This window comes from Sitophilus oryzae, unplaced genomic scaffold (genome assembly GCF_002938485.1).
Source record: "Sitophilus oryzae breed Bouriz unplaced genomic scaffold, Soryzae_2.0 scaffold_1902_pilon_pilon, whole genome shotgun sequence".
Lineage (NCBI taxonomy): Eukaryota > Metazoa > Arthropoda > Insecta > Coleoptera > Curculionidae > Sitophilus > Sitophilus oryzae.
Window position 1 is genome coordinate 39163 of NW_022146616.1, and position 24566 is coordinate 63728.

The following is a 24566-nucleotide window of genomic DNA, read 5'->3' on the forward strand; positions in this document are numbered from 1 at the left end:
TTTCAGTTGTTTGTACTTTTAATAATACGGTAAAATTATAAAATATGTTTTTAATTTCTGTGGGTTTCTAAGACAAGTTATATTTCTGTCAAAAGTTCCTAAAAAATGCGTTTTACTTAATTTTTGTGTCCGTTGTTAACAATTTGTCGAAAATTAATAAAATTGTTTGTTTACAAGTTTGAACATATTGTAAACAGTGTTAAAATAACAAGCTTTTTATAAAATCTCTTCATCATGTATTTTTAACTGAAAAAAAATTGGGGTCCGTCGGACTCCAGCACGCCATAAACGGTACAAAAATTCAGCACGCCAGTTAAGGGTTAATATTATACAGGGTGTTTCAAAGGTGGGGGGTGTTTGTTTCGTAGCTACAAGGGTGTTTGTAGGGTGTGTAGGGTGTTGTAGCTACAAAGGGTGTTTGTTTCGTAGCTACAGGGTGTTAAAGTCTTAATAATCTTTCGATTTATGATAATTTTCTTCCAAGTACTTTAAGTGATTCGGGTGAAATTTTGAGGCTATAAGTTACTATAAGTGCTACATATTTTAATGCTAAAAAAGTATCGATAAATTCATCAAGGACGTGTACATGGGTTATTACTGGAATATTTACAAAAAAATATGTGCGCCACTGGCTTTTTTCTTTTGATATCAAAATTGTGTAGGCCGTTTAACGCCAATGAAAAGTTATCTCTTTATATTTTGTCGAATTCGGCCTACTTGATGAGATAAACGCAATTTTATTTATCACAATTAATATAATTAAAATAAAAATAAAATTAATAAATCAATATATTTTACCTAATTTATTATTAAATATTTATTACTATTAATTACTAGTCCAACCTGCAGCAATTTCAAATAAAAAAATAATGGTATTTAAAATAATTACAAAAAATTTTAAAAAGTTTTAACATCCAGGAACTCTAAAAGTTTGCATTTTCATACCCATGTTTATAGGAACTTTTTTTCATATTTTTTAATGAGGAATCAATGAGTATTTATTTAAAACTTTAGCAAGTTAATGATATTACATTTTTTTTAAAGGTTGTTATTAGGCTTGGGTCAAGGCAAATTAATAAAATTGCGTTTGTGTCATCAAGGAGGCCGAAATCCACAAAATATCAAGAGACAACTTTTAATCGGCATCAAACTGTTTACATTATTCCGCTAACAAGACAAAAAAAAGTCAGTGGCGTACATTCTTTTTTTAGAAAAATATTCCAGTGATAACCCATGTGCACGTCACTGGTGAATATGTCGACACGTTTTTAACTTTAAAATATGTCGCATTAATAGTAACTTTTACCTTCAAAATTTTATTCGAAACGCTAAAATTACTTGGAAGAAAATGATAAATCGAAAAATTATTAAGATTTTAACACCTTGTAGCTACCAAACAAAGCAGAATCGGACCTATGTTGATATGGAAAATAAATCTTATTTTTACGTGAGGAATCTCCCTACGAGAGATGGCACATGTTTTTTGAAACACCCTGTATACACTAGGGTGGTTCAAAATCGATTATTTTTTTCACTTTAAAAAGGTTGGTAGACATCTCAAAAAAAACTGAAATTCTTGAACCTCAAACCTTTGAAACAATGGTCCTCCAGTTTTCAGTTTTCTATTTTTTCCATATTATTAGAAAGAAAAATTCATATCTCAGTATTTATTAACTACTTGGAGAAAATATTTCGTTACAAATATTTATAGGAAATTGAAATCTCTACACAAAAAGTTTCTTACATTTTTTTTGTAAACCTCATCGTTCAAAAGTTATTAAAGGTGGAAGTTTCATTATTTTAAGGCAGTTTTCATTTTTCTTATAAATTGTATAACTCGTGCAACTTATGGTTTTGTAGGAAATTCACAGCTCTATAAAAATTGTTTCTTATGATTAGTCGATTAAATTAACCGTTTAAAAGATATTCATCGTCTCACTTCAAATATGTTATTTAGTCGACATATTTAATTTATGTCAATGATATATATATATATATATATATATATATATATATATATAAACGGGATTTGGTTTAAGTATTTAATACTCATTTCCAACTACAGCCTATTGCTGCCTTCCCGTTACCCTACGCCACACATCTCGATTTAGAGTGTCATCAGCTTCTAGGTTACGAGCTTCCATTGCTTCCGTAACCGTTCCGTTCCAGGATTTTCTAGGTCTACCTCTCTTTCTTCTGCCCTGGGGAGCCCATTGAAAAACTCTTTTTGGCCACCTGTTCTCCGGCATACGCAGAACATGTCCAAACCATTTTAAGCTGGATTTTTCGATTCGATCCAGTACTGTCTCCTCCGATGCATTCATGATACGCCTGACCTCGATGTTTGTCTTTTTTCCATCCTAGATATACCTGCACTTCTTCTAAGGTAGTCCATTTCAACAACTTGGATTTTGCGCTTCGCGTCTGCACTCAGAGTCCACAGCTCTGAACCATAGCAAAGAACTGACTCCACCAATGTTCTTCCAGGTCTCTTTTTAGTTGTTGCAGATAAGTTTCGGTCCCACCAGAGGCTGTTAAGACATCCAATAACTTGTTTGCTCTTCTGAATTCGGGTTTGTATTTCTTCTTTCCCCACACCGAGGTATTTAAATTTGTCTACTTGTTGAATCTGGACGTTATCATTAATGAAGACTTCAAAACAAGCGTTGGAATTGACAGCTAAGTATTCGGTCTTCTTTAGACTAACCTGAAGTCCCCATTTGTTGTATTCTTGATAAAGCCTCTTAGTCATGAACTCTAGATCGTATGAGTCCTGCGCAATCACGACCTGATCGTCTGCAAAGTTCAGGGTAAATAGTGTGTTGTCCCCAATGGGTATTCCCATACCTTGACATTTCGTCTTCCATTCCCTAAGGGCTACTTCGACGTAAGCGTTGAAGATTAGAGGAGATAAGCTGCATCCTTGTCGCAACCCTTTTGTGGTGCTAATTGGATTAGATAGCCTGTGTCCTATCTTAACGTACGATTCATTTTCTTTATATAGCTCTTTTATATATACATATATACATATATCATTTATGTCAATGATGATAGGTATTAATAATTTCGATTCCAAATATCTCGAGAACCATTATTCATAGCGATTTTTACCAAGGGACCTTTTTTACGTAAAAAACTTCGTAAATGTATATTTTCTTACTTAGTAGTTTTTTACAGGTACGGACGAAAAGGTATTACTCTTCAAACCAGTAAAAAATATGTAGGTGGCGCATATATAATACAAGTAGGAGTTATATTGACATCAAAATCAAATTGCTGCCGAAATTTCCAGAATACAGTTCGAACCACCCTGTATATAAGAATATATGCAATAAAGAGTTGTTTAAATAAAAAATAAACGTAAATAAAAGTTAAGGCTTTCGGTAAATGTTACCTTTAAGCTGCTTTGAGCGTAAAAGGGGGAATATTAATATTTTTCACCGGAAGTTTGAAAGCGCTACTTTTATATGTATGCATAACATTAAAGTATATGAGATACTTTAGTTTGTTATAGACTTTTTTTATTTATACAAAAAGTAGAAGATATAACTTGTGAGATTATGATAAAATAGTAATTAATTGATTCCTTTGACTTGCTTTTCAATTTATGATTTATTTGATACTGTTGCTATCAGATTTTAATGTTTTTATAATTTCATAATTTAAGAATATATGATACGTATCTTTTGTAGGTATTAAAGAACCGGGACACGAAATTATTAATTCCCCGTTCTTTCGGAACTTTCGGCATTCGGTAATAATAATTAAAAACATATTTTTTGAAAAACTTCTGATACTTTCTAGCGGTTGAAATCAAACCCTTCTAAATAGTGATGCTATCTCTTACTGTTCTTACTTCTAAAGTTATTTTGAAGTTTCTATAATATTTATTAGCAATTATTAGTTAAATTTGTTATTTTATTATTTAGTATAATATTGCTGAATGTATTAGTTATATTTTATTGTGTTATGTTTTTATAGGCATTTGCATCTTTAATTGAAAATGTTAAGTTTTTTTTTTAATTTAGTTAAGTTGGTTTCGAGATGTTGTTTGATGAAATTTTTAAGCTATCTATATGTTTTCATTTTTTTTTCGCTTGTGTTCATGATTTTTGATCATGTTTACTTTCTTATGACATAATTTCATATTATTTTCATTTGAAACTCAATTTTTTATCGGTTTTACTTTTGAGATCCATCCCTTGCTTGCTAATTGACGAACTCCACAATCGTTGAACGAAAATATTTTAGTACGGTTTTGGAAACTATAATTAATACTACCAATTAGGGTTCAGATCTTTTTGGCCATTACAGAATCGAGCCTTGGTAACAATAACTAAAAAATTATTTTTTTGTTACGTGAGAAAATCCTTTATTATCAGTTATGTTTAATAGATATTTGCATTTTTAATTCAATATTTTAGGGCTTTTTTCTCAAATTGAGTTAAGTTGGTTTATGTTGTTTGATGTGAAATTTAAGTTACCTATATACTTTTTTCTTTACTTGTGTTCATGTTAAGTTTTTCATGACTATTTACTTAATAATTTGATATTATTTTCATTAAAAGTCTCAATTTTTTATCCATATTACTTTGAAAAACCATCCCTTGCTTTCTGATTGATGAACTGCACCACCATTGAACAGAAATTAGTCAGTACCGAAAGTACCGAAAAAAACGGGAAATCCCGGTCCCCAAGAGGCGCGTTACCGAAATTCCCGGTTCCGAAGAACAGCTCCAGTTCCAGAAACCCTAATACTAGCATTACCAGCCTTAAGAATAAATTTCTATAGTGCACAATGACGTTTATTTACCTGAGGATATGGGTCTCATAGGACACGTCATGATGTTCTCGCACCTCTGTCCGTCGATGTTGAACTCCTCGTTCTCTATGTAAAGTTTAATAAAAGGCAATCGGGTGTTGAGGTAGTATCTGCAATGCAAATTACGGGGGTAGACGCCGGGGTAGGCGGGCGACTGGACGTAGCAGGTCTGGAGGCGACAGTCGCGGAATATCCGTTCGCAGTACGACCTGGAAACAACAAAATGTATTAATTATTGCCCCTTCTAGTCAGTGGCGGAGTGTGGTTTGATACTCAGCAATAATTGTTAAGTATTGAACAACCCTTTAAACTAATAATAATGACTAGTTTTTTTCAGCGACTTTGTCCGCGTTACAATTGGAATCGTATTTTGTAAACCCTGTACACCTTTTCGTATACAGGGTAAGCCAGATTGGACACTTTTAAAGGGAATCACCCTGTTCTACAGGGTGGTCCGAACTGTATTCCGGAAACTTCGTCATATTCTGCAGATAAAAATAAGTAAAAAAGTTCGTATAAATGTATGTCCTAAAATGCATAGTTCGGAGATATAGGGTGTGGAAATTACATTTTTATTTCGATTTTTTCCAAATAATTTCTGAAGTAACGTCAATATTTCATTTAAAATTCATAAAAGCCAATTATTTTAATATACAATTTTAAGAGCATTTTTATCCTCTTTATACATTATAGTATTACAAAAATCGGAAAATTCATCCCCTGTGTATGAATGACTTTTTGACAAAACTTTGTATACCAAAAATATAACTTTTGTAAAATCTCTGATTTCTGAGGCTTACTCAACCGGGTCACACAATGCAAATTCACCTCAAATATTTATTTAGTTGGTCATTGGCAAGCAGACTCTTATTGCACGTGAAAATAACAAAACAAACATTTAATGATCTGAATAAAATTGATAATTAAATAGTAAAACTCACCCGGAGGTACTCCGCCCCCTAGCCACTGATATTATATTCAATATATACCATTCCATATCTTCCATCTAATTCAAATATTATTCGGATCTATTGGTTAATCTTCAAAAACTAGCTGGTGTCACCTGAAATAACTCCAACGAACGTAAATCTGCCGCTAAACAGATTTGCATCCCTAATAGTCAAAAAGACTCGCAATCTTAATAGTCAAAAAGACTCGCATCCTTAATAGTCAAAAAGACTCGCAACCTCAATAGTCAAAAAGACTCGCATCCTTAATAGGCAAAAAGACTCGCATCCTTAATAGTCAAAAAGACTCGCAACCTCCAAATGTCAGCTCTGTGACAAAACACAACACAACAATACACTACATTACAGCCGGCCGGCCCGTCTACTACTGACTCGCCGGCAAGCTAAGCCTGTCCTCTTACATCACAATTTTACCTGATCGCAAATATTTACATCGCTTGCCAATGAATCATACTATTTTCTCTAATCGACTTTCAAATAGAGTGTTTTAGCGTTACTAGATAAATAAATAGAGAGTTTCCGAAGGAATGCATATTTTTTATTAGAATAGTGAATTATAAAACCATTATTATAACGAACTAATTTTCCAAGTTTTACACTTTTGATTATATTCTTCTAAAATTAACAATTCTAATAATTCTGAAAATTATCAAAATCAAAATATTTAAATGAGGATCAACTTTGATATCAAAATATTTTGGAAATCTTGCTGTTTACATTTTTTTATAAATTTTTTAATTATTATGTAATATTTATTAATTATGTATGAAGTGAATATAGGGTAAATGGCGCTCTTCCATGGCGTTTTTGTATTCCTTAGTTATATACAGAGTGTTTTAGAAATCGAGCCAAAATCGATATTTTGCAAAATCTGAAAAAAAATCTCTTAAAAATTATAAATGGTGAAATGTCCATTGAGCCCTACAACGTAATTGTCTTATATAAACTGTGTTTCTAATGACATATTTAAAAAGAAAGTTTTTAATTACCGATTTTCGCTGAAATAAAAAAACGTCAATATAAGAATAATTCTAAGAGCAGAATTACTGCTCCCTTTATATATTATTTTTAGTTGCCTGCAGGATGATTTAAAAAATATATATCGTGCATATTATTACTACAGCTAAATATACTTTTGTATAACATTTTATACTTCTAGATATTATAGTAATGAATTTTCGTACAGCAAATTTTCATACCCCATTCTACTACCTAAGAGTAACAATTTATAAAGAAAAAAAAGTTTTATTTAAATATAAAGGATCATTTCCTACACTTATTCAATTTTTATAACTCATTTCCCGTAACAGCACTTTTAAAACCTTTTTAATCAAAGATGCATTGCATATATAATAAAGGCAATAAAGTTTTCACAACACGTAGCAACACGGCCAAAAACTAATAAATTTTTATTAAAATCACTGACAAACACTGAAGTTAATTTTAAAATTCATAAAAATATTATTTCGGCAAACTTTTGAAATACTTTTATAAAATGTTTAAATAGTAATTTCAAAAGTACACTAACACCACTGTTAGTTTAAAATATTTAAAAGAAAATCTTTTGTATAATATATATTTTTCAATACACATAAATTAAAATATACTAAATGTTTATTTGCAAAAGTAAACCAAAATATTTATTACACCTATTGAAAACGCCTATAAACTATGATCAAATGGTTTCAAAATTATCTCGTACCGAAATTGTTGCTACAAAATCGATCTGAAATTTGTTCAGCCGGAAAATGAAAGTGCGATGCATCTAATTAGAGTTAATAAACACACTGATTACATCCAGGATAACTTGCGCAATATTAAATCTTTATGAATCTAACAGTGCAAAATGAATTGCATTTGGAATTAAGTAAATATTTTGATGAACTGCTTATTATTTATGAGAATTAAATTATTGAGCAAAACGATATTGTTGCTGTGCATGGTGTGATTTCATTCTCATTTATTGTAAATTTATATTTTTATGGTTCATAACTTACAGGTATATGATTCTCATTTCTATTTTTTGCTATTTTCTATAAATTGCAATACGACGTGCATACCCAAATTCAATAAACCATCAGTATTTTAATTTTTAACTTTTAAATATTTAGTTGTTAGGTTAGGTTAGGTTATATAATTAATCAATATAATATAATAAATGAAAATTAAAATTTTTAATTTTCAAATTTATAATCGGGTTTATAAATAACGTTGTGCTAAACGTACTCTTAAGGTAAGCGCGCATTTGTTCGCACCAGACGCAAGGGACATATCGGACGAATCGCAATATATTTGTTATCATCACATATTATATTCGGATTTTTTTCCCGCATTTTCATTTTAGTGCAATCCTTGAAGCGGGCTAGTACGAAACTTCTGTTTTCACGTTCGCTTTCCAAATTTAAAATGAGTACATAGTAGCTCTGATGAATAATTATTTGCATGCGCATTTGAAGAGGAAGAGCAATGGAACAAGAAAAATATACAAATTTGGGTCCATTTGATCGAATTTACGAATGACGTCATCCGCACGCATCGTATATACGGATTTAATTCTTTTCTAATTATTCTGAACGGATTTCCGTGTTTACGATGCGTCCGATACGTATATATGTGCGTTATTTCTTTTAAAATAAGAAAAATAATAATTTTCGTCCGTTCCGTGTATCCGATACGTCCGTCCGATGCGAATAAATGCGCGCTTACCTATATGTTATTATTTTATTTTTTCTATTTTAATTATGCTGATTTTAAAATTTCTTTTTATTTGACATAAATGTTAAAATCAAATTGAATTTTCCGTAGGTGTGTATTGATTCAAAAATATTATAATTTTTTATTGAATATGTCGTATGAAAGACAATTTTGTGTACTATGTATATATAACTTGATAAACATGAATATTAAATAAAACATAAAATATTAAATGACAAATTATTACTGCCATATTAAACTGAAATAATGGAATTAATAAACATGCTTGTAAAATGCCATCAAAATATTTTAATTTACCCATAATTTAATATTACTGCTATTTAATTACTATAAATGTTTATTAATTTAATCTAAATAAATTAAACAAAGTTGGGTTAATTATAGATGAAAGTAACAAAATATGGAATACCATTTAGTTTTTGTGTTTTTTTCCGTTACATATATTATGGTAACTGTCCCAGTTATCGTCACACTAAGGGAATATCTCAGTTCAGTTAGCTATAAAATCCGAATTATTTGTATAAGGCTTACAAGAAAATTCAATATGAGACTAGGAGATATTTTTATTTAAAATTTAAATAAAACTTTAATAACTTGACCGATATTTTCGTTTATTTTCAAGAAAAACTAAAAAAACTACAATTGTTCTAAATATCGTCACCAACTTGTCCCAATTTTTGTCATATCTTTATATATGTGTTATTTCACACAAAAAACATTGTTTTTTTACAAAAGTTTGTTTAGGAATTGCGACACATTGCAAAAAATATAACATAAACAATTAAATAATTAAAAAAAAATAAGCACACAAAATAAAATTTTATTTAAGAATATCTCCGATATCAGCTCAAAAATAATAGTGTAATAATAATTATTAGTAAATAAAAACTATTAAACATTTTTATAAAAAAAACAAACAAAAATAACAGTAACATCATATTAGTAAATAAATACTTCTTAATTAGTAAATAAACTATTAACATGAGAAATAAGTTTTACTTTAGCATATCAGTTTAAGATATAATATCAGGTATATCAATAAGATATAATATCATAATCAGGTATATCATAAACACCTCTTTTATTTTTTTTAGTTTTTATAACATTATCCCTTTTAATATAGTCCAAAATATCTTCCGAACTCTAATATTTCATATTTTTAAAATCACAGGTATTTTACAGGAAGCCAATATTAATATGGCTTACATGTTTAATGGCCTCGCAGACATCCAGTTCTCGTCATCCATTTTTAATTGATAATTTAAGGTAGAATTAATGATAAAAGTGGGTGACAAAAATTGGGCACATCAAATAGCGCATCTTCATACTGCCATTTATAGAAAAAAATTATTGAATTACAGAAAAATGAATTTTATATTGAATAAAATATATCTGCCTATAATGACCCAATCTTCGTCAATGGTGACGATAATACGGCACGTTCCGTTGCGGTGTGTCCCGAAAACCGTCACCCATTATTTTTTTTTATTAATATTATAGAAAAAAACATATTTTTTTTATAAAAAACATATAATAAAAAAACTTTTATATTGGTAGTTAATTATATTTGAACCTTAGTGTACTAAATTACATTATTGTGAAATAAAGTCAGGAAGTCTATGGCTCTGCTTAGGTTATAAGAAATATGTGGATTCTCGTTAACGTCTAACTTCCAACTAAAATAGTCATTATTTCACGTAAATGAAGTGCGCCATTTAAAAAAAGATGTATTGCAACCGTTTTCAGATATATAAAAGAATTATTTAAAATTATTTATTATGGAATTTTTTCTCTGAGTTTCTTAATTTTTTAAAATATATGGGAAAATGACGAGAATTAGGACAGTGACGGTAATTGGGCTTTTACCATAATTGTAACAGTCAAATTTCTTCGCTACGACCTCTGTGTGCTAGCTCATAAATTATCGCAAATAACTATTATTTTCGCATCATGTTTACTATAATTTTATTGTTGAATATTATTTTATTTAAATTTTACGATTATGCAACCCGATATACACCGCAATATGCAAGCTCCACAATATTGTCACTGGCCCAGCATTAGAATTTTTGTCGACCTCTCTTTATCTTTGGTCATCACATGTCACTTGTCACTGTCAGATCAAATCAGATGTTTTTGAATTTATTTATCCTTTGTTTTGATTATTGAAACTTTATAATTATCAGATAAAATTTCGTAGTTAAATTGGTTATTTTTGATGTGGATCGCAGTGTGTAATTCGTTCATTTAATTGTGGGAATTTCTGAGTTAAGTTCGTTCATTGACCGGATATGGAAATATGGCTGTGAAAATATTATAGAACATCGTTTTTTATTTATGCCTTTTTGTGAGTTGGACTAGTGAAGATATATAGTTCTATATCTATATCCTGGAGGGAGATTTCCGGTTGAGATCTGATTTTGTGAAGGAAATCGAATCCTTGCATCACTTCTTGTGTATCCACCGTCAGAATATCGTCGTGAAGAACTGGCTGCCGTTTCGTGAAGCATTCCCTGTTGGTGAATAGCAGGTCTTCGTAAAGAAGGATTAAGGCTTCCGAAACACATTTGGTCAGAGACGTGGTTGGATTTTGATGATTTTTATGGACCGCCGACCAATTTCCGCAAAGGGATTAAATAGCCAAAATTTTCCGACCGATATTCCGATTCCACGTGCTCAAGAAGCCCCCGAATAGTTCCAAGGTATGCTATAATTCTTCTGCGTATTGTAAGTCAATGCTCAACTGACTTTTGTTTATATTGTTGCCTGGTTTTCGACGTTTCCACGCCCACGTGGTGTAGAAAGATTAGTTGAGTGTTATCTTTCTTAAGTCTTATTTGGTTGTTCGTAATTGTAGAGCAAAAAGACCGATCCAGACCGCACAGCACAGAACAGTCCAGAATTCCATCCGTTGCCCGTGTTACCCGTTGGACATCATAAACCCTCGTTGAGGTAAAGTTCAGATTTTATTAGTCCTTCTTTATTACCTTTATTAACTGCTACACGTTGTGCTAGTCCTTGTTCCATAATTGAGGCTCTTTTCTAAGACAACCAATGTTATTTATGGTTTTTATGTCATCATTTGAAACATCAACAACTTGCCTTTCATCTGTACGTCTGCTGACATCCGTGGGCTCTAGTGACAGTACCCCGAGCTGCTGTACACCGCCGTAGCAATCCTGTAGCTATACGCCGTAGCTCAGCCGGAGGAAGTTTTCAAGTATATCACATCGAGTAGAGGAAGACTGTTTAGATTTAGTTTGCTATTTGTATTTTGCCCTTAGAGCATACTTAGTTTAAGTTAAGGGGGATGACGTCTTAGATTTAATATAGCTTAGATCATTTTCGTATTTTTAGTAATTCTTATCGATTTAAATTTCTTAACACATTTCATTTATTTCTTTATAAACTTTTAATATTTTAATAAATTACTTAATCATTTTTAGTAGTATTATTTACAGTCTAGTCTCATAGTTAAGTTAGAATCACCTAAGTTCCAATAATTATAGTAAGATTTGAAGTTCATGGTAGTTGCACTCAACAGTTCGAGGTTAGTGTTGAAGTCTACTTAATAGTAACATCTTTTATGCGGAGTTCATAGAGTATAATCTCGTGGCGCCCTTTTATTAATGTCTTTGAACCCCGACCACCCGGCTGTTAAAAATAAAAAGCTAGTGGCCTCTAAGCAACTCATCCTAATTAAGTAAACTTGTGTTTTATTGAACTTCAAATTAGAAAGGGCGTTGCATAATTAAAGTATAAACTTTTCTCAAAAACAAATTCAACATAAAGCACCTAAATATGGAATAGGTTGTAACGAAAATATTTTCGTTACATTTTTCCTTTTATATCGTTTATCCGTTTTTTTATATATTATTGATTTTTTTGCGGAACCTCGATAGTGGTACACATCACTAGCGATGGTTGTTAGTTTAAATTGTTTAAATATTTTATATATTTTCTGGTTGCCTATGGGTTACCGATAATAATTTGTTTATTTTTAATGAAAACGAAGGTTTATTATTAATATTTTGTTTAGTGTTAAAAAATTAAGATGCAATTGTTACACACATTTTTTTTGAAGGTATGTAGGAAATTTTATCGTATTTATTATTTTTACTATTAATTATAAATTTTTATATTGACATTTGGTACTTAACGCATGTCTAAATGAATGGGAGAATTCTATAAAGGGACTTGTTTTGCCGAAAATCACTCTCTCATCTCGATCTTCTTTGCTTAAACACCTAGTTTTTTTTCCAGACACCGGCACGAGGTACGACTTGGAAATTATTTATTAGTTTTTTTTCAAACATTTCTTACTACCTAATATGAGTTAATTATTTGATTTAATTATTTAATTAGCTTGTAACTTTAAATTCCTTTTTCTATTTTATCATCATTTCTTTATCTTCTTATCTTAGTAGCACGTGTATGGTAGTTTTGTAAAAAAATTTCTAATACCTTTAACTTTTATTTAGTACTAATTATTTTTATCTTTCTTATTTATGTACTGAGACGCAAGCTATCGAACAAGAACCCGCAGAGGTGTTCGATTTATCAATCTCCGGGGCCATGAATAGAATCAATCACTGCAGGAGTACTTTCAGAGACGAACCAGGAGGGACTCTGGTAAGTAAGGATTTTTTATAATATTTATATTATACGACTTATGTCACCTTTAACGAATCCTTGCTTGCCAGAAGGCAACTCTTGTTTTATCTGGACCCTGTAGTGGTGGTGTCTATTGGCAGGCCATTCGACAGATAGATTTTTGTTTTTTGTTGTTTTTGGGTCACTCTAGGGAACGTATCTTTACCTCGTATCTGCCAAATTTACCTTACTTTATCTTTATCTTATTTGGCGGATGCATTATCTTTGTTCCTGGAGTGACATATCTTTTCTTTTAGTTTTTATCTGTCCAATTACCGCATTTATCGTTTTTCGTATCATATCCTACCTTTCTATTTACCTTTATCGTTCTATCTAGTTTTTTAATTTATCTTTTAATATCGCATTTTAGTATTAACTTTTGTTCTAATTTAAATTTTCATATATTTCTAGTTTTTTATCTTACATATTTTTTTATTCTTTTTACACGTGTCTACAAATTAAATCAAATAATTTACTGTAACAATATATGTTTTTTTTTCAAGTCGTACCGAAGTGATAGTGGTGGTATGGAATTTTCTAGAGAGAGAGAGAGCAAAATATTTTTCTTTTATATTTTTTTATAATTCTATATTTATATTCTTTATATTCTTTAAATAATTTGGACAATCTTTTCAATTATAACTTAATTTAAACTGTCATTGCCTATTTTCTTTTTTAAATTTTAATTATAATTTTTATTATAATAATTAGTAGTTGGATTTAGATATTGATTATTGTTTATTTGAATCACTAATATGTTGTTTAATCATAAGTTATTTTTATTGTACCTTCATTGGCAACCAACAGACAGTTCAATTGGTAATTTAGAACACCACCACAAAACTGGGTACTTATCAATTGTGTTGAGTAGAATACTGCTGTTTGTTATCTTCTAGGAAGATACGAGAATTGACCCTCCCCATAAGTAGCTCACGCACTGAGACTGGTGGAGTCTCACAAGCTCTCCAACGTTAGCCGGACAATCACGCTACCCACCAGCGGACGAGTGCAGCGAAGAGGGTGAGGCCTTTCTCCCAACCAACCGAAGTAGAAACACTTAAGTATTCCAGTTGCATATCTAATCTCATATAATCGAGACTGTCACAGCCAATATGGTTAATAATTGTTAATTAAATATAAGTCATTAATGAAATTTTCTATTGTCTTATTTAATTCCAAAGCATACTTCCACAAACCAGTAACTTTTAGAATTTTGTGGGTTATAAGATACCAAAATATGGACCACTATATAATAAAAACTTCAAGAGGGGTGAACAGAACTATTATTCGCTGGTTTTGGGAAATGCTGTCAACACGAACAGCAGAGGCTCAGATGGGCACCAAAACTGTAGCTGTTAAAACATCGCAAGGAACTCCACAAGGTGGTAACTCCACAAGTATGCTTAGAGCATACTTAGTTTAAGTTAAGGGGGATGACGTCTTAGATTTAATATAGCTTAGATCATTTTCGTACTTTTAGTAATTCTTATCGATTTTAAATTTCTTAACACATTTCATTCATTTCTTTATAAACTTTTGATGAAATGATGATAAAAAATTATGGAAAGTGATGAATAATGACAAAAGTGATGTTAGCCGGGCCAGCTAGTAATAAATATTCAAAAGTCTATTCATTAAAATAATAAAATCAGAAATTTTAATTTAAATAAAAATCAAATAGGTTGTCAGCAACTGTATTTAATGCAGAATTAATTTGATTTAAATTTATAATTATATTTTGATATATGTATAATTCATTACTTGCAAAATAAACTAAATTAAATGATTGCTATATTTTATCGATTTTAATCAGTTTAAGTAAAATATTATTTTCTGAAAAACTTTAGCCTTCTTCATCGCTAGACGACCAGAACAATATTTCATAAATATTAACATTACGAAATAAACTCGTTCAAATTTTTGCATAAAAATTAAATTATGTAAAGAAGAAGAACATAAAGAGATTGTATACCCTGTCAAATTTGCATAACTAAGAAAAAGACATCATCTTATGAATTTTTAAAAGCTTTAAGTATAACAAAATATATTCTGAAATTTCTACAAAGAACGATGGTTCAAGTTTTTAGTCAGATAAATATTATCAAGAGATTTAAAATTTTCGTTGTTATATTAATATACAGGGTGCCCCAATATTCCGTGGATATAGAACTGCTATGTATTTTTGGAATAAAAATAAGCTCAATGGATAAAAATTACCTCTATACAAAAGAGCTTCCGTTTTTCTCCGTTAGAAGGCATCAAACGTTAAAAAATTAAAAAAATAAATATATTTTTTTAACCCCGGTGTTTTCAGGTATAGATAGCGCGTTATAATCCGCCAGATATATTTTATTTGATGGATAGCAGAAAAAAGAGTATCTTCACCTACAGATACCAATATCTATTAGATAAAATAACCTTATCCGGCAGATATCCTATTTGGGACCTGAACTGCCAAATATCGCTTTATTTGTCGAATAAAAATTTGACACATGAGGAGATTTTGATTTAATTTAATAAAATTGCTTAACATAACCTAAGACATTGTTACTATTGTAGATTTCGTTTATTTCAATAAATTCGATTTTAGATTATTTGGAAAAGACTTACCTATTCTATGTAGACTATAACCATTTTAGAACGTATGAGGTATAAAGTATAAACACTAATAAACACATTGAAATGGTGCAAAAAACTATTGTTGCTGGTGCCGGACTTTATAAGGAGTGTTACAAAATAAAAGGAGCATCTGTTAGAGCATCAGAACGAAGAGAATGCATTAAGTCAGGATAATAGTGATGAAATATGTAGAATTACCGAGTAAAAATATAACTCAGCGGCAATTTATACAAAATAAATTATTTTACTTAAATCCCTTCAATTAAAAACCATTACGTACTTAATAAAGCTCTAAAGTAGGTAAAAAATAAATAAAACTTTTTAAATCAAACTATTTATTTCATTTTTAATTCTCATATCTTAATTCATTAATATTACAATAGGAACCTTAGAAAACCTGTTATTAAATTCACATTTGCTTTTATTTCTTTTGTGTTACAATTTTAATTTAATTTCTTGCACTATGTACCTTTATATATTATACATCTCTTCTTCATGCTGTTTTTTAAGTAACTCTCTAGTTAAACCTTTTTAAAACACCTCCTTTGAATACCAGTTAGTTCTTTTTTACTGTTAAAAGGTTTATTAATATGAACTTTGTTTACACAATATTTTTCCTTTATTTTTTCCTGGTTTTTTTGAAGTTCCATCACTTTGAGTTCTTAAAAATAAAAGTAATATGACAAAATTGTTTTATATTTATTTTTTTTTATTAAAAAATTTGTACATATGTGTTAATGTAACAATTATTATAGGTGCTCTTAATTTATTATTAATCAAGACAAAAGTATCTAAAATCATCTGCATATATAAAATGCTAATGTTTATCTGTGTCGTTTCTACTGAAGTAACGACTTGCTCTAGAAAGTTGCTTTTTTACTAAAAAGATAGCTAATTGGCTCTTCTAAAAAACTGTCGTCGCCGGATTTTTGTTTTCATTTAATTAAAAAAAATAATAAGTATTTTTTTCCTGATGTCGCTGTCGTTGGCGGATGCGCAGGCTTCAACTAGTACACCAATAAATGAGGAGATAAAACCCCAGTACTGGTCTTTGGGGTTATATACTTATTCTCAATCTTGCTTTTCTAAAGAAAAATAATATAAGTACATTTATCTATTTCATAAAATAAAAAACTCACCTTAATTACTATCATCGATGCTATCCTACCTATTTCTTTATTATGAGGAAGCCCTACAACAATACATATTTGTTATTACTAACAGCCTTATGCTATTTTTTTTACCAGATTGTGGTTTAGGATTTATCTATAAATCTCGATCTGCTTGCACTTCACAGTTTTTCCATATTTTCTATTATCAATTTATTGTACTAAAATGTTAATATAATAAATATAACAGTAATATCATATAATTAAATTATAAATTAAGTACTTACACATACTTTTTTTCTTGTTTTAATTTCTTATAAATCGCATTCCATCAACAGATCTATTTCACAACTGCTGTTGAAACTGATTTCCTTTTTCCATAAAGATAAAATTAATTAACGTATACCATAATAGAACTGGTCAGAGTTGAACACAAAATATATTTTAGTTGAATTTTATTGTTTTTATTTTCATTTTGACGATCTTTTGACAACTGAATAATAACCTCACTTTTTAATCTAACGATTTGAAATTCCCAGTTTTTGTCTCTGTCTGTTGCATAGACTTTTCATATATAACCATCTCAATTTCAGATATCTTATATTTGCAACACTTTCTCTACGGAGTGTCTAACGGCCGTAGGCGGCTCGTCCTCCAAATTGTTATCTTTTGGATTATTTTGTATGAAAATACCCAAATGTTATATCCTATAGATAGCAGGCTCTAGATTGTTTATCTTTTAGATAGTTATTTGTTAGATAAAAGCTATTTATCTATAACTGAAAACACAGAGCCTGAACGTCACAAAAGTATTTATTTTTGCGACGCGATTGACAATATAAAAAGTCATTTTAAAGCCTAGGCATAAAGTAAAGCACCTTTACGCCTAAGCATAAAAGTACGAAAATATATTATTAAACTGATATAAAGTGTCAAATTCAACGAACGTAACCATAGTTTCTCGATATATAATTACATACAAGGTATCACTTTTAAATCTTTTTATATTCTTTGGAACGTTTGAAATTGTTTAAAATATTATTTTTGGCGTTTGAAAAAAAATAACATGTTCTATTCGGAGTAAAAATAACTTTTTGTGCCTCAGCTGTATGTCGTAAAATATGTAGTAGATCCATATCCACGGAATATTAGGACACCCGGTATATTCAATAAAAATAAATGTAGAAATATAAAAAAATCGTACAGAAAATTTGATAGAATGTTTTATAAAAATTTAATAAATCCCACTTCAATATCACTTAATCGATATCCAAGTTGTGCTTCGTTGAGCATTTGAAGTTCTAATATTTCGATATTGCAGTTATTGAGATGCTGGCAAGCTCTGAAGTGTATTAGTTCTGGATCCGAACAAATTGCTAAAAACGATATCAATTTCTTAAATTGTGGCTTTTCCGCAACAACTTCGTATCAACTGTAGATAATTGTTAAAATTTTATTCTTATAAACAATATTCCTATTCTTGCTCTTTCATAAATCCGTCTACAAAAATTTATTGCTTTTAAATATTGTCCTCTACAACTAATGTCATTTTTGTACTTTGGTCGGTGTTTACATAACTAGGAATATACTCGTAATAATATAGAAAGTGTAAATCACAAATTAATAAATTATGAAAGAAAGTCAACTTAAGCTCAACCAAAAAAGTAATTAACGATTATTAAGTAAAATATATGAGGTACCGCAAAAAGTTAAATACAAAAGTTATAGGATTTATAAATATCTATTAGCGAGTAATAAATTTAAGTATACAGGGTCCCAAGTAGCATTTGGACTTTATCTAACGTCGGGTATACGTCGCGTTCAATAAACCCGACGTCGGGTACCAACGTCGGTTCGACCGCCTGACGACCCTTATTGGCACCTAAATGGGGAATACAGATTCGGGTCGTCTCGACGTCGGTATCTGACCTAATAGGGAATGTAATTCTACCCATTACCAACGTCATATTACGTTAGATTTTAGTCACTTAAAATTCGTCGCTAAGCACTTACGTTACGTTTGGTTTCATATTCGCTACCAAGAATACATAAAAACCTAACCAAACTACCTAATTACAAATGGATTCATAATCATTCCACGAATAGAACTATAAGTGCCGATCTAATTTCATATTATAATAATTCTGAATCATTAATCCAGACATCAGTTTTGTCAACGGAAGTCACTTTTTTGATATATCTGATTAAAATACTCCGGAAAACAACAAGCGCCTTCAAAAGTAGGTAGATTTATGAAATAAAAATATCTATAAAAAAGTAACTCGGAAAATATTTTTTTTATTTTCTAGCTGGTTTAATCATAAAACTGTACTGTGGTTCCCCCCAAACTCAACCTTATCAATATTATTCTACTAGGAATCGGAGTATGAATATAAATTTTAAAAACTAAAAACGATTTTAAAATGGCTGACAATCGGATACCTGTTAAAAATGGCGGATTTCTGTGTCCGACTTAATATGAACTACCAATATACCAATTCCGACCGGGTCTCCAACATTAGTCGTCTCACACGACCGAAGTCATCAAACCGGACGACCGGCAATCGTATTATGACGTATATAATTCCAACGTACGCCACGTAACCTCACTTTGCGTATCAGTGATTTGTGGATTTGTGCAACTATATTTTAGTTTTTGTTTTCTCGTTAAAACAATGGGCAGCAACTTTTTTAAGATAGTATATACAAAATTTAAAAGAATTGGAACCAGTACCTCACATGTGGGAGGAGGATGGGGTCTGCTGGTTTCCTAAGTTAAAAAATGAAATTAAGATGCACCAGTGTAATGCAGCATCTCTTCCGAATAAAAAGCATTCGTGGGCGGAGGGAAGACATCACTACTACTATTATTATTTTGCAAAAGCCTCGACCTCTTTCTGTAAAATGTAGATGAATGTCTAAATGCCTTTTTAGTGTTTTCTTAGGCATAAGTTTGTTTACAAAAACTTTTTATTAGGTTATGTTCATGGTGTTTATTAGGCCGCAAATGCTACTTAATGGGTTGTATTTACGGACGTAAAGAGAGATACGTAAATTAGGTTAAAAATATGAACATAAAATACAACAAAATATAATTGGACGTTACTTTAGGGGTTATCAGTGAGACGTATCCTATTCGGACAACGGGTAGACGTCGGGCTAGTTCACGTATAGGTACGTCGTGCAAGCCAACGTTGGAACGACGTTAGGGAATTCATAAAAATGGTACGTTGTTATTTCGTACGTCGACAGATCGTTGGATTTACCGACTCGGATCCAACGACGTCACTTTTAATAGGAAAGCGACGTCACCAGTCGTATCACAAGCACCCGACCTAAATTTGCACAAAGTCTGACGTCGCTTCAGGTCAGATTTAGTTCGAAGTCAGATAGATGCTACTTGGGGTCGGTCATAACGTCGTGGCACCCCAAAGTTTCATTTTTCTAAATAGAACCCCCTGTATATTATTGCATATTTCAATTCTTCCTTCAGTTCTAAACAAAAATCGAAATAATGCAATGTACATCAAAACAACCGTTTCCGAGTTATTGACTTTTGAACATATCACTTAAAAAATTTGATTTAATTAATTTCGGTATGTTCAGTTTCATTTAATTATGTCATTCTACCGAAACTGTGATACTGTTGTAATTGGTGTTTAAATGCCTATTAGAAAGTAGTAAATTTAAGTGTACAGGGTCGATCATAAAGTTCTGGCACATCAAACTTTATTTTTTTTTAATGAAACCCCCTGTATATTATTGCATATTTCAATTCTTCCTTCAATTTTAAGCAATAATTGTAATACACAATGTACATACATAACTTGAACAATTGAAATGTTAAACGAAAATTTTTAATTTCCAGACTTGATTAATCTCATTTTATACATCTATAAATGCTAATTTGAGAATTAATGTCAAATATTATTAAGTATTACAGTTTCGGCAGAATGGCATCGTTAAATGAAACTGAACATATCGAAATTAATTAAATTAAATCGTTTAAGTGATATGTTCAAAAGTCAATAACACGGAAACGGTTGGTTTGAAGTGCATTGTGTGTATTTCGATTTTTGCTTAGAATTGAATGAAGAATTGAAATATGCAATAATATACAGGGGGTTCTGTTTAAAAAAATTAAACTTTGATGTCCCACGACTTTATGACCGACCCTGTATACTTAAATTTATTACTCGCTAATAGATAATTAAAAATCCTATAACTTTTGTATTTAACTTTTTGCAGTACCTCCTATATTTTACCTAATAATTGACCCTTTCCATACATAACAGCGACCCTGTATACCGTGCTGGCAACTGTTACTTTTGGGTCGGAATTTACATGTGTGGAAGTAAATCGCATAGGGATCTTATTAAGTCGAAGTGAGAGAAATGCGACCGACCGACGCGACGCGCGACGGTATGCTGTTGCCGATACGCCTTTCCCTATCAAGTAAAGTAAAATCACGATCGCAAACCGCTTATTTTTAAAAGACTTTTTTTTCAAGAGATAACTAGATAAAATCATTAGACATGTTTCTGAGCATCTGAAATGGAATTATAAGGATATCGTTAAGGTGTAATTTTTTTTATAACGAAAAAACGTCAGTAATCGCGATAATTTAAAAACTTAACTTTTTTACACATAACAGGCCATAACTCAAGAACCACTTTAGATATTGAAACTTTTTTTATTTTCAAGATCGGATATTTTACAATATGGTTACATAAGAAAAATTCGATAAGGTTGTTTTTTCCATTTAAAAATTGTAAACAATCCATCCATTTACTTTTAGAGCATAGCAATTCTCAGCAATCGTGTAACTTTTTTATTGATAAAGATTTTCACGTACTGTCTACAAAGAAAATACAGCAAAAATATTAACAAAGTTCTTGAAAAAACTACAATCTATTATTTCTAATAGATTTCGAGATATCGATTTTTGAATTCAGAGTTCTAATAGCGCGACCACTATCGAACACCCACTCAATTCCACTCAGTTTTACCAAAAATGCAAGTGTTTCTAGCTTGCACTTAAAAAAATTCAAGCTATAGGGAAAATTACAACGACTCCTTAATAAATAAACAAATTAAGTATCACGAGACGTAATTAAATCGTGAAGCTGAACGCATGACGTACACCTTTCCCTAGAACTTTAAGTACTGACAGAGGTATTGATTGGGTCGACCGGTCAACTGCGACAAATCCGCTATATCCCCTTCCACGTCTCTTAGCGATGTCCACAGTTTCTCGGTTTATTTCATACGTTTGACAACGTGTTTACTGTCCTCTCTTTGTTCAGTACATTATAAACGCATTGTACTCTTCTTACATACGGAAATCTCGACCCAAGACGAACCTTTGCCAGCCCTTTACTAACTTTGCCAACCCAGTATTTAATCAATGCATGATAAAAAGTTGGCTATGGCACTAATAAGGGAATTATTTGCAAATTGTAATGACTAATATCTATGTTCACAGTTAAAATGAAAGCACTGTATATACATGGTTATAATTATATTTCTTCCTTAATTTTTCTACCCAAAGAAAAAAAAAAGGAAATTAACTCGTAAACCAAATGCAATCTACAATTTACAATGTTTTTGCTGCTTCCCCTCGATATCTCTTAATCTGACCATTACACAAATCAAAATCAGATCACCTTAACCCGAAAAACAATCCCCGAAATTAATACGTTAGCAAACTGCACACGTACAGCACCGACATTAATATCTGATATCTTCGTTTTTGCCGACACGCTCCGATTTTAATCTGAGAATTAATATTGGCTCTGCAATCTACAGAGATCTAAAACTAATACACTTCGGAGCTTTTCAACGTCTCAATTATCGCGAGATCGAATATTAGAGCAACTCGAACGTTCGACGAGGCGTATACTCTAATTTCGATTTATTGAATTAGCAGTTGTTGGAGTGATTGAGTTGAATGTAAAGATATATTTCATTACATTATTGGATTTATACCAAAAAAAGGGAAGCTATTATATTAGAGTTTAAATGACCCAAACATTAAATTCGATATAAAAGAGTCTATGAGAAACGTATCGCCTTGGATCTAAAACTAGTGGTTACAGGTCGGTAAATTTACAGGTATTAAATTTAATAATTCATTTTTTGTTTATAACTTCTATTTAAACTAAGATATAGATAATGGGACAGTCAGTATAAACTAATAAAACTAGATAATGGGACACAGTCAGTATAAATAATTTCCAAAATAATTGTTTTTATTTGGAAAATTATTATATAATTTATATTGTTGCGGACCCGTGTGGACTTAGCCTAACCGGACTAATATGCCCCGCCCCCATTCGAGAACGAGTGGAATAATCTGCAAGAGATCGGTTACCTGCATGAAATCGACCCAGATATGTTTTTAAATAACATTGAAAATCAAACAATTAAAATACAACAATTTCAGGTCGATAATCAAACACAGGTTACCGAAGTTCAATGTCCTCATGGTCATAGCCGGGTGAATGTAATTAGATGGAAAAATATTAAACGACGTAACCAGCGATGCTCAAGACGGATAGGAAATAAAAAAGAGTATGCTGAAGAGAGCGGTTAGGTTAGGTTAGGCTAACGGCAGTTAGTCGCATTAGGAGTCAGTTAGTTAGTTGCAGAGTTAACAGCAGTTAGTCATCAGTAGTCGGTAGTTAGTCGAGTTAACTGAAAAGACAGAAGTCAGCCCGTTAGCTAAGAAGATGCTGTTGTAAGTACTCCTCTCAGCATATTCTATACTTTGTCTAGTCATTGGCATTTCCAAGAATTGTTGTTTAAAACTATTGTATATCTCATGTCAAATAAATGTTTTTTTTAATAGTTGTTCTGATTAAAAGAGAAAACCTGGTATAGGGATTCTAGCAAACAACCCCCAGCTAGGTCACGACAATATATAAACCGACGCCTGGGCCTGAGGAAGACAGAAACAAACAGATCGGTCGACGCGTACAATTGCCGCGCTAAATTCAAAATAAATTCCTTTTAGATAAATAGTTAGATAATTAGTAAATAAGTTGTAAATAGTTCTTTAAATAGTTTTATCGCTATTGTTTTGTTACTTAGTGTAAAATAAATTGTGTTTAAATAAATTAGACTTTCTATCTACACGGAACCGACGAAAAACGTAGCAATATAATAAAGTCAAAACTTAGGACCGAGAAGTAAGAACCTTAAGTAAGAACAATCTTCGGGTTGTTACAAGGTTTTTAACAGAACACTGTCTTTTCAACGAACACTTCATTAGATTGAAGCTAATAAACAACGGCTAATGCAGATTCTGCGGGGAAAATGGGGAAACACCAAAATATCTCATCACTGAGCGCGCCGAGACAACCATTCAAACCCTAAACTTTGGTGAGGCTGATGTCAGAGATAGTGAACTGGCCTCTGTGAAATCGTTTCAGATACTGGCTTTTTCAAAGTAGTGTTATGAGGAGCTATAACTAGTTATAACTCAATAAAGAGAGACAAACAATAGATCTGTATGGTCGCGGTAATTAACTCTTCTCCCAAACATTCTGATAAAGATTTTTTGCTCTCACTGTCAAGAATTTTGCCAATAGATGTAGTAGAGTTTCATTTAAAAAGTGATTTCTACGCCTATTGTAAAGCTGATATAACTCTAAATTTACTTATATAGAAAGTGTATAT

General features: G+C 31.0%; 1 protein-coding gene across 1 annotated transcript in view; it reads right to left on the bottom strand.

Moving 5' to 3' along the window:
• LOC115883448 (tolloid-like protein 1) overlaps positions 1-24566 on the bottom strand; it is a 129421-nt gene that overhangs the window by 19341 nt on the left and 85514 nt on the right. Inside the window, exon 6 of the mRNA XM_030901814.1 lies at positions 4814-5031. Within this exon, the coding sequence (XP_030757674.1) occupies positions 4814-5031 (218 nt within the window). The remainder of the gene's footprint in view (positions 1-4813; positions 5032-24566) is intronic.